This window comes from Carya illinoinensis, chromosome 5 (assembly GCF_018687715.1).
Source record: "Carya illinoinensis cultivar Pawnee chromosome 5, C.illinoinensisPawnee_v1, whole genome shotgun sequence".
Classification (NCBI taxonomy): domain Eukaryota; kingdom Viridiplantae; phylum Streptophyta; class Magnoliopsida; order Fagales; family Juglandaceae; genus Carya; species Carya illinoinensis.
In genome coordinates, this window is record NC_056756.1 from 317,011 (window position 1) to 337,667 (window position 20,657).

At 37.4% G+C, this 20,657-nt stretch overlaps 3 protein-coding genes across 3 annotated transcripts; 2 read left to right on the top strand and 1 right to left on the bottom strand.

Moving 5' to 3' along the window:
- The first annotated feature begins 1,193 nt into the window (after positions 1 to 1,193).
- Positions 1,194 to 7,295, top strand: LOC122309349 (PHD finger protein ALFIN-LIKE 7-like). The gene is made up of 5 exons (XM_043122825.1): positions 1,194 to 1,562; positions 1,712 to 1,744; positions 2,573 to 2,801; positions 6,558 to 6,684; positions 6,793 to 7,295. The coding sequence occupies exons 1-5, from the start codon at positions 1,466 to 1,468 to the stop codon at positions 7,060 to 7,062; spliced, it is 756 nt and encodes a 251-aa protein (XP_042978759.1). The 5' UTR covers positions 1,194 to 1,465; the 3' UTR covers positions 7,063 to 7,295.
- A 553-nt stretch (positions 7,296 to 7,848) lies between these two features.
- Positions 7,849 to 10,991, bottom strand: LOC122309348 (pentatricopeptide repeat-containing protein At1g14470). The gene has a single exon (XM_043122824.1). It carries the CDS (start codon positions 10,507 to 10,509, stop codon positions 8,224 to 8,226), a length of 2,286 nt encoding a protein of 761 aa, XP_042978758.1. The 5' UTR covers positions 10,510 to 10,991; the 3' UTR covers positions 7,849 to 8,223.
- Positions 10,992 to 11,385: 394 nt separating this feature from the next.
- On the top strand, positions 11,386 to 19,646 carry LOC122311595 (NADH dehydrogenase [ubiquinone] 1 beta subcomplex subunit 3-A-like). Its single transcript, XM_043126200.1, has 2 exons — positions 11,386 to 11,701; positions 19,372 to 19,646. The coding sequence occupies exon 1, from the start codon at positions 11,469 to 11,471 to the stop codon at positions 11,697 to 11,699; it is 231 nt and encodes a 76-aa protein (XP_042982134.1). The 5' UTR covers positions 11,386 to 11,468; the 3' UTR covers positions 11,700 to 11,701; positions 19,372 to 19,646.
- The last annotated feature ends 1,011 nt before the right edge of the window (positions 19,647 to 20,657 follow it).

A 20,657-nucleotide genomic window follows, 5' to 3' on the forward strand; every position in this document is an offset into this window, starting at 1 on the left:
CTAGTTTGAGGGGGAGTGTGCCTAGGCACCCTCCCTCTCCCAAATCTCCAACCTTTTCGGTTTCATCTTCAATTTTTTTTTTCTCTTTTTTAAGTCTTTGTTTTGCTCTTTATTTTTGTGTGTTTTTTCTCCAATCAAATAAAAAGATTGAACTATTCTCCATCCACAGACTTGAGTTTGACTTTTTTGGATTTGTTTTTTAATATTCTTGTTGGATCTCAAAGCTAGTCGATTGGAGTTCACATTATATATATTATAATACTAAATAACTATAGTCTATACCAATACTAATGGTAATACTAATAGTAAATACTATTGAATACTAATACTAATACTATAATATAGTTATAGTTATTGATGTGGTTATTTATATATAGTTATATTTATATAGTTATTTAAAATGTTATATTAAGGTTTATAGGATTAGTTTTATGTTATATCAAATGTTAATTTTATTTTATTTTATTTGATTATTATGAGTAATAGGATTTTAAAAATTAATATGATATTAATTAGCAATTTAGCATATAAATTATATATAATATAAAAATATTATATTATAAAAAAATGATATGTAAATTTTTCGTATTTTATATATAATTATATATAAAAATTATATATAATATAAAAATATCTTATATAAATATTAAAAATTAGTTAAAATATATATATATACACACAATCCGATCCGATTTTATTTGGTGCCAGAAAACTAAAAACTATAACTAGACCAGTTTTGACTGGTTTTTAAAATATTAGAACCTGCCCCATACCAAATCGGTCTAGAACCAGACGGAACCAACCGATTCGGCCACTTCGCAATTCACCGGTTGTTTCTTTCAGTCCTATATCCACCAGCACCAGGAGTGGCTGTTGTGTTTTTATCTCCATTTTTCGCTTTTTATTTTTTGTGTTATTGTAGAATTAGTTGTGTTATCTCTCGTGACTCTTTTTTGAATTCTGTTTTGTATTTAGTCTATACCAAGGAAAAGGGAAAAAGACCAAAGACCTTAAATTGTTATTATACTATTCGCGCCAGCATCCTATCGTAATATCGGAAAAATGATATTAGCATTTGTTAGGTGGGTCATATAAATTTTTTAAAAAAATATATAAATATAAAATTTATATAAAATATTAATTTTTTAATAATACGCCTATTTATTTGAAAAGGATTGCACGGTAGACAAGTGACTACTCCATCGTATTATAGTTGTTTTATAAACCAAACTTGAGAGTCTTTGCAATTCGTTATTCCCCCAGACTCAGAGACCCAAAATTGTGCCCTCATCCTGCAGTTCCTGCGTTTTTTCCCAAATTGGAATATGGTTGAGCAGAAGAAACCCCAGGGATTGGATAGGCCATTGAATACCTAAATTCGTTTGAATTTGCAATTTGTATAGAAGAATTGCTGCATTTAAAATTATTCTATCGGGGAAATTCAACTTTGAGACGGAAACAGTTAATGGAGGGAATAACGCATCCGATACCCAGAACAGTGGAGGAGGTCTTTCAAGACTTTAAGGGCAGACGTGCCGGTTTGATCAAGGCCCTCACAATTGGTACTCGCTCCCTTTTCTTTCTTCGTCTTTTTCTTCTTCTTTGCGCGTTTGCGTTTAATTTTTTCTTTTTAATTCTTCGAAATCATACGTGTTCGTTTTTATTTTTTTTCTTTTGTTAATTCTATTCTTTGGGGCTTTTGATGTTGCAGATGTTGACAAGTTTTACCAGCAGTGCGATCCCGGTGGGTTTGAAATTTTGCTCTCTTCTCTTTCGGTTTCGTTTTTTGGACTATTTTCGTTATGTGCGACTTAGGATTTTGACGAATTTTCGTTTTCTATTCTCATATTCCACTCTGCAATTAATGATGTACTGTGCTCAATGTCCCTTTAGACTGGTAACAACTTGTAGGCATTCCTTTGTATCTGTAGGCGTTGTCAGTTAGTTCACTAGGAATTGTTTTTTAGGATTGATAAACGTCCTTTCTTACATCTCTGAACTGAACCTTTGCTGCCACGTTGTTCGTGAACTCACTTGCAATAACATTGGACTCGAATTTTCAATTTATAGATGGATTAGGTTCTTATGGGTGAAATATTATTTAGCTTGGTATCCTTTAATACATTCTTTTCTCCTCTGATTGATCTATGCAATATGTATGTTTTTATTATTTTAAGCTTTCTACTGCACTTTCATTAGCTAGTGTGCAGAAAAAAATGCCATTTTTAATTATGTCAAATGTTTGGGGCATGTCAATTCTGATTCTTATTTTATCGCTTCAATCCAGACATAATATTGTGATATCATGTACTCTTGCCTCTTCCATCTTTTGAGTTGTTAAGCTGTAATAACTAACACCATAAATGTTCTCACATGTGATAAATTTGATCACTTTTACTAATTCCATGAAGTGGCCCTAGAAGCATCACATTCTATTTGAAAGTATCATTGTCATTATACGCTGTAGTCATGCATTATGCACAGTTATTCACTATTTCCTTTGTTGTAATCGAATAAAAATCTCTTCATGGGTTGAGTTATGGTTGTCAAGGTACTAATATTGTGCTTTCAGAGAAGGAGAACTTGTGTCTATATGGACTTCCAAATGAGACATGGGAAGTTAATTTGCCTGTTGAGGAAGTGCCTCCTGAGCTTCCTGAGCCAGCATTAGGTATAAACTTTGCTAGGGATGGAATGCAAGAGAAGGACTGGTTATCACTGGTTGCAGTTCACAGTGATTCGTGGTTGCTTGCTGTTGCATTCTATTTTGGTGCACGCTTTGGGTTTGGTAAGAATGAAAGGTACGTAGTTGCTCTCTCTTACTTTATGACAGAGCTAATCATTTGTAGGAGCAGTCAAACACTCTCTGGCTCTATGTAATACTGACCTGAGACTTCCTGCCTCTGTTTTTTATTTTTGAGACATCCCGGCTTTAGGTAATAATATATGTATCATTTTATTTCTTTATGAAATTGTTGCCCTTTTCCATTCTTCTTGACTATGCAAGGTCAGTGAACATTTTCAGTTGTGTTCTCCCATATTCATCAATTCTATTGTAACAGTGGCTGATAGTGGTGATTTTAGAAACTGCTCAAACATGAGCGATTTTGAACTTAGCAGGAAATGGGGGGTTCCTTCATTTGTCTATGTAAATAATCGGGATTTGCTCTTAGTCACATTAGCAATGGCTTAGCAGATGTAAAATATACAGAGCTCTCTCACAGCTTATCCACACAAGAAGCATGGGTTCTCTCCTGTTTTTTTAAGTTATCATTTTCTTTTGTGACATGTAAAATGTGGCCCCTCTATGGAAGGGCATACAATACTTGCTAAAGCACTTGTCAACGTGTATCTATATTTGATATGGCATGTAAGGTGGTCTATTGGGAAGAAAGGGAAGAGAGAACCCAAGTCCCAATTCAGTTGCTGTAAAGAAGAATCTAAAGAAGTCTAAGGGGAAAGGAGTCCATGTAAGAGAAAAAGAAGGGATAAGTGAGAAGGGCGCCTATGGTTTTTCTCACAGTAGAGATGAGTGATAAAGCTGTTGGACAGTTTATCATCAATCTCTGTGCATAATTATGCCGCTTTTCTTTGAGCCAGTGTTGAACTTTAATCAGCACAAGCGTCCTGTTTTTAGCTTTTAGCTTTGGTTTGTTCTGGTTTTATTTTGTTAAGATATGCTTTAAAAATTAAATTTATCTATTCCCATAAGCAGCTTTTGATAAGTGGTGGCTTAACTTGGTATCATAATAGAGGCCTTGAGTTCAAACCCTGACTCTATAGTTCACCCATTTAATTAAATATTCCACATATTGAGTCTCTTAATAAGGGGGAGTCTGGCCTACTCTTGAGGGAGAGTGTTAAGGTATACTTTAAAGAATTAAAGTTACCTCTTCTTATAAGTTTAAACTTTTGGGACAAATGCTGATTTAACTTTAATTTGACAAAAATGAGATAAAATTGTTTCTTTCTAGATTTTTGAACATTTACCTTTAGTTTGTTCTCGCTTTGTTACTAGCTCTACCACTGGATAGTTTAATGATATATTTTATATTGCTTAATACTTCTTTCCTAAACATCTAGTGGTTGGCTCAAGTGGTAAGGTTCTTGATCTTGGGAATATGTTCCTCCTAGGTCTAAGGTTCAAACCCTTGGGTGCAAACAATTTCTACGGACCACGAGCAGTGAAAAGCAAATGGTTTTCTTAATCCGTGGATGTGGGTGCATTACACACCTTTGGGGTTCCTCATCGTTAAAAAATATTTCTCCTTAATTTAAATATTATCTATTAATTCTGGCCTTGACTGCTGCCAATATATTAATAATGTAAAGGACTAGTTTAAAAAAGAGGGATTATTTAATGATTTAGCAAACAGAGTTGGTATAATAAAAATACAATTTACTTATAAAAAAAAATAATAAAAATACAATGCTAAATAAAAATAAAATAAAAATAAAAATACATGAGTGCGTACATATTAGGTTTGTATATATGCATGTCATTGATGCATGTATGGCTATGTTCTTCACCTTGGTTTTGGGCAGTTGATATGTCAGAGGTGTTTCAATACTAATGCCCATCTGCATGTCCATAAGCAAGTGAGGAGGAGTTGTTTCTTGTGAACTGTTCCTTGTATTTGACACAAAAAGTTGAGCTTGTACTGTGTTTATCCCTGTATTACTTCTTGTTGTACCATTTCTCTTTGTTGCATTGCTTGAGTCACTTTTTAAGCCATTTCTTATTTGTCTAATGCCATGTTTTTATATGTTATATTTACACTGGTGGCATATGACTTTCTTAAAAAAGTACATACACTGTTGGTCTATGAAGAAGTAACATGGTTTACTATGGACCTGGGCTTTGCCTATTTACTTGATTCAATAAAATTTATTCTTATAAAAAGAAAAGTAAATAACATGGTTGGGGAAGCATTATTGTTTAGATGAGGTGTCTTGGAAGGAGCTTTATTTTTAAAGAATAGAAGTTTTTGTGTGTATGTGCCCTATATTTTGTGTATTTTAATTGACACCACATTACATAATTCATGATGGTCCATTTCTTATTTTCTAATATTGCTTCCACATTTCCCTTTGCTTCTCTCTTCTCTGCACATTCTCTCTTTTGCTGTAGAAGTAATTTGCTAGTGAAAATTGGATCTTTTTCTATTTTCCATCTTTTTTTTCTACATCTTAACTTGTGGAACCATCAAAGCATGTGTTGTTTTGGAGTTAGCATTTCTGACAAGCACTAATTGGCCTTGTTTCATGAACATTTGTTGTTGGTGAGAGTTATTGTATGTATATTTTGATTTTCCTTGCCCCCATTTTTCACACAAGGTTGGAAAATGTAGTAATGAAGCTACAGGAATATGATCTAGATTAAAGTTAGGCATCTTTTTATTTATAAAAAAAAGACAGGCATCTTTCCTTTCTCTTTCAATACAGGATGTTAGGATGAAGTTGTTACGGATAAATCCACAATTTATCTGTAACAATTATTTTCAAACCTGTAGTCATGCAGTTAGATCTACAAGAAAAGGGTTATGGTGTTAGTTAGTTTGCAATCAGAGATTAATGCAGTTTGCAGCGTGAGCTTGGGAGGGTGTTTGGTTCCCTTTTAGACGTATAAAAGATGGATTGAAGTGATTTATAATAGGTTGCACATTGTTTGGGCCTTCATTGTCTTTTTGTGTGATTATGTGTAGGAAGGTGGTGAATGAGATCCCACATTGCTTGGGAGGGAGAAGTTCATTCCATGATAATGATCGGAAAGGATTCCAATTATAACATTGACGAGTCCTTTAGGAGTATAGGCTTAGATGTGGCTTGGATCTTCCTTGAGTTGTTACAAATCATATTAGAGTCAATCCCAACTAGAAGAGTGGAACTTGAGCCATGCTTCCTTTAACAAACTTGGCTCGACAAGGACGTTGGGGATTTAAGGGGGCAGATTGTAATACTCCTGATTGTGTGAATTTGTATAGTGTGAATGCATGTAGAAAGGTGGTGATTGGGAATCCCACATTGTTTGGGAGAGAGAAGTTTACGCCCTTTATAATAATTCCAAGGGCTTTTGGAGTATGGACATAGATGTCACTTGGGTCTTCCAAGGGACTTCAATTGTACCTGTTCAGTCCTTTTATTTACGACTCTCTAACTTCAGTAACAAATAAAAGCTTTTATTGTTGATTTTCCTGGAAAAATGTTTTGTAAGAACATATCCCATTGTGTATTGTTTGAATATTTGTAGGTAAAAAATGTCATGATTCTAGGCTTGGTTCAGTTTTTTGTTCAATGGCTCCTGGATGTACTTGAAAATAAAATTTGAATGTAAATTATTTTGAATATGTAGAAGAAAAGAGTGTTTGGACTGATTAAAAAGTACTATTATTTTTTACTAAGAAAAAAGGTTTGACTGCTACTATAGTCATGTAGATGTTAGGAAGCCCTTTGTGCTATAAAGCCAAAAATCAATGGTACATTTCATCTACAGTTGTAGTATAGATCAAGTTAAGGAGGTGGCTTGGTTATAATATTGCTTGGAATGGAACTTACAGGAAGAGGCTTTTTCAAATGATAAATGATCTCCCTACCATATTCGAAGTTGTGACAGGCAATGTCAAGCAACCAAAGGACCAGTCTGCTACTCATAACAGTAGCAAAAGCAAATCAAGTGGGAAGATGGTAAGAATCTGCTGATTTGACAGTTATTCTTGTTAACATGGTTCTCTTTCAATGGTTCCCTTTGTGTAAAGTTCTTGTTGTTTATGTTTTGATGTTGCCTCTAAACAGTCCCGGCAATCTGAGCCCCAGGCCAAGGGAATGAAGACATCTCCTCCACCCAAAGAAGAAGATGAGAGTGGCGAAGAAGAAGAAGATGATGAACAGGGTGCAACTTGCGGGGCCTGTGGGGATAACTATGGTACTGACGAGTTCTGGATTTGCTGCGATGTGTGCGAGAGATGGTTCCATGGAAAATGTGTAAAAATTACTCCTGCAAAGGCTGAGCATATCAAGCAGTACAAGTGCCCAAGTTGCAGTAACAAGAGGGCTAGAGTTTAAATCTAGGTTCTGAATTTCCAGACTAATACTCATCAAGGCTGAAAAGGTTTAGCCCTATGCCATTAGACTTTGCTGAAAGACAGTCGGTATCTTGTTTTAGTTGATGAATTTGGATGACTGCAGATGAATTTCGGATTTGAAGTGTTTGCTACTTTTGGTACCCGTTCTGTCTCGTTTAAACAGGAATTATGTTTTTAGATGGGTAATGGCAACAAGGAATATTATATCTGCAATTTTCTGGTTGGATCTTGGTAGTTGGTGCATACCATCTTGTTTTTTTGTACCTTCTTACTTTAGTGTGGCAATTGGCAGCCAAATTTTTTTTTTTTCTTAGAGTCTTATTGTACACGAATTTTATGGATTTTAGATCTTCTCAGAGGAAGCGCATTGCATGAAAGCATGATCACGACGGCAATCCTATTGAATGATATCTTGCCAGGTTCTTGCTAGTGGACCTAAGATATGTACTCTTCAAAATGAGTAGAAAGTAATTAAGCAGCAGGTCAGAAAGAAGTTCCTTATTCGGGTAAAGCTTTAAAAAGAATGGAGAGATTAGCTATTAAATTATATTTGTATTTAGTCTTTTCTCGGATGCTATTGCCAAAGGTGCCTCCACACAAGCTTTGGTGATCAAATATGAACGGTTAACAAGCAACCAATCCATAGAAGGATTTGATGTCATGTTACTAACTAAATGCTTTGGTTAATGAATTTTTCCTAAATTTGATGGTTCTTGCTTGGAGAAGAATCAACGGAATGGCTAATAGCATAAAAAGGGGCCAAGCATAAAGGAAAAACTTAATACACCTTGATCTTTATTTGTCTGGAATCCCTTCCCTTTCTGTCAAAGTTGTCAATTACAATGGTAAACGTACTGTTCCCTTGTGCATACAATAGCCCATTTTGGCCTGTGTTGTCCCCAGTAGACATTAAAACTAATGTAAAGGTTTTGCAAGGACTCCCCGATCTTCATTTTTGCATTCTCCTTCCGCAGCGAATATCCGTAAATACTCAGAAAAAGTAGCGACATCAATAATAACGAACGACCTCACCATCTCATGCTTACAGTTTTTTTATTGTAGCCAATGCACAAACCAACCACAGCAACGCACGACTCAAAAGTCCATTAGGGATGATGGGTACCAGATGTGCTGTCTCGCATTACCAGTAGTCCTTGCAAGAACATAGCCCATTGCTGAAACAATGAAACCTATTATTATCCCTCACGATGATCTCCCTTCCCTCTAACTTGGAGATCATCTTAATGGCGGCATGGCAGTCCAAACAAACCCTTAAATTCTTCACTACCCTAATTACTGCCCCTGCTTCACTAACAAGAAGAGCAAAACAAATGGCCAACTTCTCACTATGAGTTCCCACCATCTCTTCTTTCTCTTCCTCTTCAACATCTCTCAACACGCAGCTTTTATCAGCCGTATACCCATCCCTCCTCATCTTCATTCCCAATTCCGACAAGATCCTATAGATGTCGTCTGATCTTTCATGTAATCTATCTCCAGCTATGAACTTGTGCATTTTACCCTTATCTTCTACCCAACTCCATCCAGTTGTCTTCCTCACTCCCACTTTTCTCATTGTACCCCTGACCCTCTCAACATCTTCCCACCTACTTGCCGAAGCATATATGTTGGAAAGCAAAATATAATTTCCAGAATTGTATGGCTCAAGCTCAAAGAGCTTCTTTGCAGCCAGCTCCCCAAGTTCAACTCTTTTGTGAATCCGACTAGCATTTAAAAGAGACCCATAAACTCCTGCATGTGGTTCCATTGGCATGCTTTCAATCAACTTTTTGGCTTCATCCAGCTCACCTAGTCGACCAAGCAAATCAACCATACATGCATAGTGATCTACAGAAGGAGATTGGATTAATCTGAACAATTTCCAACCCTCTTCCATTAATCCCGCATGGCTGCATGCCGTCAAGAGACCAATATATGTTACACGGTCTGGTTCGGTACCTTCTTGTTTCATCTTTGAAATTAGTTCAATGGCTTCCATTCCATGACCATGAGTTGCAAGTCCTGCAATCAACGTATTGTAGGAAACAACATCTTTTGTCACCATTTTGTGGAATATCCTCTTGGCATCTTCCATGCTCCCACATCTAGAGTACATGAAAATCAAAGAGTTGTAACCTGAGATGCTGAGATTAATGTGGTTTTCATCAAGGGTGTTCACAACCCAATTACCTAACTTCAACGCCCCAAGATGTCCACAAGCTGAGAAAACACTCACCATGGTCACCTCATCTGGTTTCGAGTCTTTAGAATTAATCATATCTTTGAATAGCTCAATTGCCATAGCTGGCTGCCCATTTTGAGCATAACCTGAAATCATTGAGTTCCAGGACACAACATTCTTTTCTGGCATATTATCAAATAGCTCTCTAGCTGAAATCAAATTCCCGGCCCTTGTATATGCAGAAATCATTGCATTCCATGTTACCGAGTTCCTATACGTATCCAATCCATAAAAAATTTTTTGGGCAGTTTCTAGGCTCCCACACTTTGCATGCATATCAAGCAGAGCAGTCTGGACAAAGCAATTTAGCTGCATCTTCTTCTGATCGAGTTTTCTGACTAGTGAATCCGCATGGGAAGGATCTCCGCGCAGTGACAACAATGAGATAACAATAACCCACGTCGTTGCATTTGGTTGAACCCCCACATCCAGCATATCATCAAACAATCTTAAAGCCTCCATGGGAAATCCATTCTGAGCATAACCTGCTAGCATTGCATTCCAAGAGACAACACTTTTCTCCGGCATCTCACTGAAATACCTCCTTGCACTCTTCAGATCCATTATCTTAGAGTACCCGGTAACCATAGTTGTCCACGTAATAATATTCCTCTCCGACATAATATTGAAAAGTCTAGTTGCTTCAACTTCATCCCCCCACTTCCAGTACCCAGAAATCATTGAGTTCCAATCCGCGAGAGTCTTTTCAGGCATTTCATCAAATAACTCCCGTGCAACTTCAAGTGCGCCATTTTTCACATACGTCTCCATGATTGCATTGCGTGCGTAACGATCCAGACTAAGACCCAATTTCAATAGATGGGCACGAAACACAAAGCCAGCCTTGCCGGCCAATTTAATCAGCATTGGGTACACAAATATACCGGGCCTGATACCAGAACGTTGCATATGCCGAAACAAAGAAAACACTTCATTGTGAGTACCCTGATGAGAGTAGTATCTAAGCATGGCGGTAAAGACACGGCCATCGGGGAACGGGACGGAATTAAAAATGAGACGGGCGTAGGTCAGTGGGGCGTCGAAGCGGGTGCAGTGATTGAGGAGTAGTGCCACCCAGTAGTTGTGGTGGTGGAGGGAGTTACGAATGAGGATTGCATGGAGCTGGGTTAGATGTTTTAGACAGCTAATTCTGCATGCTAATGCTATGTTGACTAAATGTGACATTACAGCGACGTTGATGTGCTCTGCCTCCTCCAAATATTCCCCATTGGACTGTGTCACTGTAATGGAGTCTCCTCGGTCTACTATTCCTAAACTAAAACAATCCAACCAACGAACATAGTTCCAGAAAATAAGGTGTGCTGAAGACTTGAAACAGCTCTCGTACACGAGATAGGCTCTCACTGTGAAGATCCTCTATTTTCCAAGCTGATTTCTTCATGGAAAAAGAAAACTAGATTAATTCTCAGTTAATTGAATCAGCACCGCCACGCCACTTCTGGCCTCGGCATCGGACTCGTTGCCTTGGGCATCTACCTCTTCGGCGAGCAAGTTCACAACAGCGTCTACGCTCCCCCTTCTTCCCACTTCCACAACGCTTCTCCATCTGCTTCTCAAAAAAGGAGAGGGACACTCGATGCGAGTCACATTCCTTCTTTTTGTTTCATATTAAACCATTAGTTATAGCTTCTCATTAAAACTTGAACTATTAAATTTAGAGTAATGTATGCCTCGAATTCGTATCACACTCACCATGTGATAACGTGATGATCGTGATTTATTAAAATATTAAAAAGAGAAATGTAAAAAGATAAAAGAAATGTAGGATTTTAATTTTTCTCATTTTATATTTTTAAATATATATTTTAATTTTTTTTAATAAGTTACTTTACACAATATTGTAAGATAAATTAAATGATATAAATCAATGAGTATAATAATAACATTCCTCTTCAATTTAATTATTTAATTTTCAAAATACTTAAAATAGGGAATATTTTAAACAGCAACAATAATAATATTTTAAAATAAAAACAAAATGGGCTATGCGGAATGGCCGACTACCGGCCCACCCAAAAATACACAACCTCAACAGACAACAAGAAAGAACCAAACAGACAAACACTTCGCTTCCTCATTTCCATAGAAAGCAGCGGAAGAAGCAGCAGTGAAAAGAGGCGGAAATGGCGAATAAGGCCCTGCGACCCACTGGAGAGTTCTTCAGGAGGAGAGACCAGTGGAGGAATCACCCGATGCTGACGAACCAGCTCCGCCACGCCACTCCCGGCCTAGGCATCGCTCTCGTTGCCTTTGGCATCTACATCGTCGGCGAGCAAGTTTACAACAGCCTCCACGCTCCCTCTTCTCCCCACTCCCGCCACTCTTCTCCAACTGCTTCCTCTGCTTCTCACTGAAGGTCGTAAATTTCAACTTTAACGCTTTCCTCTGCCTTTCGATTCGATCTTGTTTGATATCGTCCTTCACTATTTATATGCGCCCTAGTCTTTTGTTTCTAGAAATCGTTTTCTACTTTAACTATCAATAATTAGTAACTGAATTCCGAATTTTGGGAATCAGCAATTGGCGTGAGAATCTGTATTTCTTCATGTAGAATGACAGACTGAAATTACGTTTGGTGAAAAAATAGTGCAGGTTTTTTTATTATTATTATTATTATTATTATTATTATTATTATCCGTGGGCATCTGGGCCAGCTTATGCACACCTCGACTAATCTCACGGTCCTAAGTTAACGACTAGCTAAACCTTCAGTGGTGGACTCGAATTGGTGATCATTGGGAGTAAATCCAAGGCTTGACCACTGAGCTACCCCTCAGGATTGGTTTATTATTATTATTATTATTATTATTATTATTATTTGAGTTTGGGGATTTTGCTTGCGGGCAGGCAGGTGGGGGTTCAGCATGAGTGGTGACTGATGTAGCAAAGGATTCATAAGCTGATCCAAGGCCAGTTAGCAAGTAGGTCATGAATTCCTTATCGGGAAGGGATGACCGGTAGCTACTAAGATGTCTGCAAGAGAACGGACTTTGGCAAAATAATCAGTGATTGATTGGGTACCTTGAGTGAGATTGGTTAATTGAAAACGGACATGAAATTCTTTGGCCTTAGAATGGGAAGCAAACATGGTTTCCAATGATAACCAGAGTTCCCGAGAGGTTGTAGTGGAGAGGACATGGCCGATGATAGAGTCAGAAAGAGAAGAAAAAATGATACTAAGAACAAGTTCAGACGTTTCCATGAGGAAAAATCTGGATTAGGGTCAGTTGAATCGAGTAAAAACTCAGAGGGAGAGGAACGAGAGCCATCAATAAATTGATAAAGATACTGACCTTGAAGATAGGCACTGATCTGAACCTTCCATAAGGTATAATTTTCAGTAGTTAACTTGGTGGTGACAGTGTGGGAGAAGGAGGAAGCAATGGAGGTGTTTGGGAAAGGAAGGGGTGGGTTGGACAGGGCCATGTAATCGTGCGACAGCTGGTCTTGCCGCTCTAATATCATAACAGACTAAGGATTTGCTCAATACTCAATGTATTTCATTGATGATTTATCAGGTCTTTATACAAGGCAAAAGGGAATAAAAGTGGTTACAAGCACAGCAGAGAAACAATAACAATTGTCTACAGTTCATTCTAGAAGATTATTTTTCTGTACATGTGCCTTAGCACTATCATCTATTCTAATACAGTTGACCATAGTGATGGGGAATAGAGCCATAAGTGAAGCTCTCAATCATCAATATATACTTAGGGTCAAAGTTTAAAATGATGTGTGTATGGGATGAATTTCAAGACTGTATTATTGAACTCAACGTTCCTATTTTTGAAATTTCGCTATGTTAGTGTAATGGGGGAAGAGCACCCATAAGCTTGAGTTGGGTTATTGAGTCTTCAAACGAAAAAATGATTGTCTACTGGCTGACCCAGCTCTCTTGACAAAAGAATTGTATAATGTTCCTATTTTAATGGTACTTATAAAAAAAAAAAAAAGTTCCTATTTTAATGGTTCTAAATAACTCTACTAATAGTTTCTGGTCTGCATATCATATGGCGGTGTGGCCACAAATAAGTGAAATCTTGTTATATGTGAACATTCTAATCATCAAGAATGTTGTATTTTTTTATTTTTTTTATTTTGCCTTTCTTTCATTATTATCATCTACCTCATGCAGTTTTGTGGGGAGTTAGTATATCCTCTCTCTCTTTTTTTTTTTTTCTCAATATAAATGAACTTCTATCATGTGGTTGAGATTCACTTTTATCAAGCCTAATAGTTGATCTGCTTGCCTATCTTTTACATAGACCACCTGTTGCTAACTCATGAAAGGAATTATTATAGTTTGGAAGTTTAAGAAAAAATAAGGGTGAAATAGAATGAGTTTATTATTTATGGCTGTGACATATGGTTTGCAAATGCTGAATCTGTCAAGTTTCTTATACAAGCAAGCATTTGCAGTGCAATGAGAGGCAGTTCTCATTTTTTTGGAGCATATCTTTAGTTTTTCCAGCCAATCTTATACTCTTAAAGACCCTCTAGCTTGGTTGAATGGTTACACCAGTTTCCAAGCCTCCAATCTATTTGGGGTCCAAGGAATTTTGTTCTTTTTCTTCCTCTAGCTAGACAATCCTTTTGTATACTTTTTGTGTAATTGGGTTGCGTGCGCACCTTTGCACTTTTAAGAAAATATGTGCATTATTTTTAAAAAAAAAAAAGAGGAAAAAGAAAGAAAGGGGTGATATATCTTGTAGTCGATAAACAAGAGAGAGAGAGAAAACTGTGTTGTGTTTTATTAATGAATATTCAACTATACATATACAGGTAGTGACCATTATACCCTCACACTATACATTTAATTACAATATGTATTCCAACACTCCCCCTCAAGCTGGGACATATATATCATATAAACCTACATTGGAACAAATAAACTTTAGCCGATTATGACAAAGTGGTTTGGTAAACACATCTGCAAGTTGATCAGTAGACTTCACAAAGGGTGTAGAGATGTCACCACTGAATATCTTATCTCGAATGAAGTGACAATCAATCTCAATGTGTTTAGTCCTCTCATAGAATACAGGATTAGACGCAATATGTACTACAGCTTGATTATCACAAAATAATTGAAGGGGGACAGGAGCTGGAAACCCAATCTCATGAAGAAAGTGTTGCAATCATGTCAGCTCACTAGCAGTGTGAGCCATTGCTCTGTATTCGGCCTCTACACTAGATCGAGCTACTACTGTTTGCTTCTTACTCTTCCATGTAACCAAATTACCTCATACAAATGTACAATATCCAGTAGTCGATTTTCTATCTGAAGAAGATCCTGCCTAATTAGCATCTGAAAAAGCTTCAATTCTAAGATGCCCATTTGGTCTATACAACAACCCAAGGCCAGGAGCTTGCTTAAGATACCGAAGAATATGGATTACAGCATCCCAATGTGAGAGACCCTAGGCGTTTGTAGAAATTGGCTCAGTACATTTACTGCATAAGAAATATCAGGTCTAGTGATAGTCAAATAATTTAATTTTCTAACAAGTCTTTGATACCGACCTGGATCTCCAAACAACCCACCTTCCTCTTTCAAGAGTTTACGATTTGGATCCATAGGAGTGTCAATAGGCCGTGCACCCAACATGCCAGTTTCTTCCAAAAGATCAAGCACATATTTTCTCTGAAATAGGTTGATACCCTTTTTAGATCTACTAACTTCGATTCCAAGAAAGTATCTAAGTTTACCCAAATCTTTTGTCTGAAACTGATCATGTAAAAATTGTTTCAGCCTGGCGATTCCAGCTGAATCACTCCCAGTAATTAAAATATCATCTACATATACAATCAATAAGATATGACCTGCATCACTATGCAGATGAAATACCGAGTGGTCTGTTTGGCATCTATGAAGACCAAATGCCAATACACTATTAGAGAACCTCCCAAACCATGCTCGAGGAGATTGTTTCAAACCATATAATGCATTTTTTAACTTGCAAACTATACCTTGACACTCTCCCTGAGCAACAAAACCAGTTAGTTGCTCCATATACACTTCCTCATTTAAGTCACCATATAAGAATGCATTTTTAACATCCAATTGAAATAAAAGCCAATCCAAATTAGTAGCAAGAGATATCAATACCCGAACAGATGAAATTTTAGCAATGGTAGAAAAAGTCTCGTCGTAATCAATGCCATAAATTTGAGCGTAACTTTTAGCTACCAAGCAAGCTTTCAGACGTTCCACAGCGCCAGTAGGATGGAATTTGACTGTGTATACCCATCTACAGCCAACAGATTGTTTTCCCAGCGACAGAGGAACAAGATCTCATGTCCCATTATGGTGAAGAGCATCCATTTCATTTTCCATGCCTGTCTTCCATCCCGGATCAGATAAAGCATCCTGAACTGTCTTAGGAACAGAAATTTTTGACAATTGAGAAGTAAAAGATGAAAAAGATGGAGACAATGCATGACAGGAGACATATTGGCTAATCGGATGTTGAGTAACACAAGAACGAGTACCTTTTCGGAGAGCAATAAGTGGAGATTCTGAAGCACTGAGTAACTCAGGGTCTGAAGACGGAGACAAAGTTGGTGGAGGTAGGGGAGCTGGGGTCCGTGAGCGACACGAGTACACCTGTAGAAGGACAAGAGAAGGCACTGAAGAAGGTTGGGTAATAGTGGGTGACTGTGGAGGGGAAAGTGTTAGAGTAGGTAATGGTAGAGGATCACACTCAACAACCGAAGACATGTCTAAGAAATAGGGTATGGACTAAAAAAAAGTGACATAAGCACTTGTGAAGTAGCGTCAAAGAGCAGGACTATAGCAGCGATATCCTTTTTGTGTTCGGGAATAACCAACATAGAAACACTTGGTAGCACGTGGATCAAGTTTATCAAAGCCTGGGCCAAAATTATGAACATAACAAACACACCCAAAGATTTTGGGTGGAAGAGCAAAGGTTGGCAATGAGGGAAACAAAATGGAGAAGGGAGAGAAGCCATCGAGGACAGATGAAGGCATACGATTGATAAGGTGACACGCAGTAAGAATACCATCACTCCAAAAACGTTTAGGAACATGCATGTGCAGTAAAAGTGCTCGAGTTACATCTAACAAATGACGATTTTTACGTTCAGCCATCCCATTTTGTTGGGGTGTGTAAGAACATGAAGTTTGATGAACAATTCCCTTATTGCTTAAGTAAGCAGCAAAGACATTAGATTGATATTCTTTAGCATTGTCAAAACGCAAAACTTGAACTTTTTGTCCAAATTGAGTTTTAATTTCTTTTCGAAAGACTTTGAATATGGAAAGGAGTTCAGATCTTGCTTTCATCAGAAATAACCATGTCATACGAAAATAGTTATCAACAAATGTAACAAAATATTGAAACTTGTTTGATATAATGTTGAATGGTCCTCATATATCAAAATGAACCAATGCAAAAGAAGAAAATGCTCGATTATCAACTTGAGGTACAAAAGACACGGTGGTGTTTACTAAGTTGACATGCTTTACAAGGAAAGGGGGACACATTTCCAAGATCCCTAACTTGACGTTTCAAAAGAGAAAGGGATGGGTGTCCAAGACAACAATGTCATTCAAAAGCGGAGGAGGAAGTGAGGGCTCGAGTGGATGACTACTCGACGTCGAGGTAATACAGACCACCAGTTTCATGCCTCGTATCAATCTTCTTCCCCGTCATGAGATCCTGAAAGATACATACAGAAGGAAAAAATGTCACAGAACATTGAAGATTTTGAGTGATTTTACTAATGGACAGCAAGCTAAAGGGAAAACTAGGAGCATATAGAACAGATGACAGGGATAGACTCAGTGAGCTTGGTGGATCCAATGCCTGTAACTTTAGCAAGAGAACCATTAGTAAGAGTAACATTCCTGGGAAATGACATAGTACCTAACTCAGATAAGGAATGAGACAAACCAGTTAGATGTTCATTAGCTCCTGAATCGATGATCCATGGATTTTGGGTAGACAAGACATGGATCTTGGCAAATGGCCTGATTAGCGGACCCAGATGGTCTCTCGTGTAGATTCCAACAATAGTCCACCGAGTGGTTAGTGCGACTACAATGGGTGCACTTACAAGATCCACGATCTCGAGTACGGTTACCTCTGGCATCACGTCCCCCACGTGCACCTCTACCACCCCTGTCTCCATGCCCACCAGGAGCAACATAAGAGGCAACATAAGAGGCAACTAAAGTGGATCTCTCATTACTCTGGTCAGAAGATAACTGAGATCTAGGTCCAGATAATGTGGTTCGTTGGAGTCGGGAGAACACATCAGGAAATGATGGGAGTTGTGGGCTTGTCAGAATTTGAGAGCGAACCGACTCATACTCAGGTTTTAGGCCAACTAGAAACCAAACAACGTTGAACTCTTCACGTTGTTTTAGCATAATTGAAATATCAGAAGTGATAGGTTGATAAATTTTGAGTTCTTCACATATACCCATCACTTTAGAGTAATACTCTTCTAGACCCAAAGCACCATGTTCCAATCCAAAAAATTGTTGACACAACTCATAAAGACGAGTTGTGTTTCCAACACCCGAGTACATTTGTTTGAGATGCCACCATATCTCCTGAGCAGTGTCAAAGTGTACTAAACTAGCACAAATATTAGGCTCAATACTAGTCAACATCAAGGAGCAAATTTGAGCATCTTCTTGCTCCTATTGAGCAAAGGTAGAACTAGTTGACTCAGGCATTGAATCAACCAAGTGAGTACGATGAAGACCCTTATCTTTCAAGAACATTTCAATAGATTTTGACCATAGTATGTAGTTCTTTTCATTCAATTTCACCATTGTCATAGGCATGTTAACGTTTGGTATAATAGATAATGACTCAAACTTAGCTTCCATGGAGAAAAATACGAGAATATGGATCAAAAACGAACAAATACACGCTGGAAAAATAGAAACCAGCTTAACAACCCAAATCTCAAATCTGTACGGGTCAAAAACAGTCTGGAAAAATAGAATTAGGGCCTGTATCAGGTCTAAACCGGCCTATATCGGCCCTGTTTCGGCCTGTATCGGCCCTGTATCGGTCTGAACCGATTCTGTTTCGCCGAAACTGGCCTGTATCGGGTCTGAACCGGCCTGTTTCGGCCTGTATCGGCTGGTACCGGATTCGGGCGTATCAGATTCAAGAATAAATCAGAAAATGCGAATAAGTTATTCCTAACCCGAAATAAGTTATTCCTAACCCTGATGCCAAACAAGTGCTATTCCAGATAGGAATAGGTTCTTATTCAAGATTGAGGGCATGCACAACCACGGATAAGATAGCAAAACACACCAGGAATAGCCAAAACTTGCAGCCAAACATACTTGGACTCTTCCTCTGATTGGCGATACACAGTCCTTTCGGTAGTCGATGGAGACGAAAACTCACCGGAGTGGACAGAGGACGCCGGCGACCTCGATTCCGGTGTCCATTACCGGAGATAACCCCTTATGTCACCGGAAAAGCACTTCGGAAGGGGCTGCCGGCCGAAATTCAGCCAAAAATTTCACAGCACCACCAACAACCAACGACAACCACCAGCACCTGCCGGAAAAACACCACTAACCTGTCGTACAACCACAACCGACCATTCACTGCTCTGATACCATGTAGTCGATAAACAAGAGAGAGAGAAAATTGTGTTGTGTTTTATTAATGAATATTCAACTATACATATACAAGTAGTGACCATTATACCCTCATACTATACATTTAATTACAATATGTATTCCAACATCTCTCATCATTTTAACCATCATTCTTTCATCATCCCCTAATGTGTCATTAAATAATTGGAAAACTATTGTTATCTTTATCTTATTTGCCAATCATTTGATACCACATTAGAATATGATGATGAAGGATGGATGTTTAAAAGAATGATGAGTAGCATATTTGGGGGGAAAAATCCTATACTCCCTCCGTCTCATCTTACTTTTTCTCTCTCACTTTTCAAAAGTATTTATGGTCTCTGCAAATTTATTTTTTTGACAAATAGCAGCTAATCTTGCAGATGAGTTATTGGTGGAAGGAATGAAGCTTGGGCCATCTCGTATTTCAGCATTCGTCCCTCTGATTTGTTGTTAATAAAGTAGAAAATTTTCAGTGGACATGAAAGTTAAAGCATGCAATTATGGATGTGTTTCATAAGCTGGAATGTGGAACTTCTAGCAAAGCCACAATGTGGAAGTTTTAATTACTGTCTTTCTATTTCTATTCACCATGCATGCATATGGCTCAATATATGTTTTTTCTTTGTTTTCATAATATAATTTGTCTTTCTTTGGTGGGGTTCCTCTTGCATGATGAGCTTGGAAAGAAGAGGAGTTCTTTGGGCTGTCTAATTGATTTATGTAGTTTGGGAGACTAAGAGCATCCATATTGGCTTCAAAGCTATCTTTAAAAGCTTCATATCCATAACTCTACATTGGATTAACTATTAGATTCATCAAAATAATAATATAATATTATTTTTTTAATAATAATATTTTTAATTTAATTTTCATATTTTACAATTACACTAACCATATGTACATTAATAATTTAATTTGATACTTAAATTATTGATTCCCAAATTGAAGCATATCTTTCAATTTAATTTTATTAATCCTTTGGTATTCTTTTGCACGACCAGGGTACTATTATATGTGCACCAACATGATAATTGTAGTCCCTATTATGATCAATTAACACTGCAAGAAAGCACATTCACAAAAGCTAGATAAAAAAAACATTAATCTCCCGCAGTGTACCTCGAATGTGACCAGAGCCCTCTATAGAGAATCAACCTTTAACTAGATGCAGCTTTTAATTTTTTTGTTATGTAACATTTAACTAAGGTAAGAAAACAAAGAACATTTAAAATTGAATAAAAAAATATTTGTTTGATGAAAATAACTCTTCAAATTTGAAGGAACCATAAGATTTACTGTAGCTCAAAGCTTCCTACCCATTCCTTTAGCTAATCTAATGCAACTTTATTTTGATGAAATTAAGCATATTTTACACTGGACTAGACTTTTGATGAATTCAATTTCAATGCTCTTAAGAGCAATGAGATGTCACGTCCCACGATGATTCCTATAAGCTTAAGAAGCTTAGATCTCTAAAAAAAAAAAAAAAAAAAAATTGTTTTTAGAAGCTTAAATATGGTATTGACTAGACTTATTGGGATATAAGTTTAGATGTGGTTGAACTTTGAACTTTATTTGGGTCCTTAATACTTGTAATGAAGGTAATAGGGCGTATGCCTAGAACTTCTTCTACCCCTCCATCTTAATTTATTTAGAGAAATCCTTC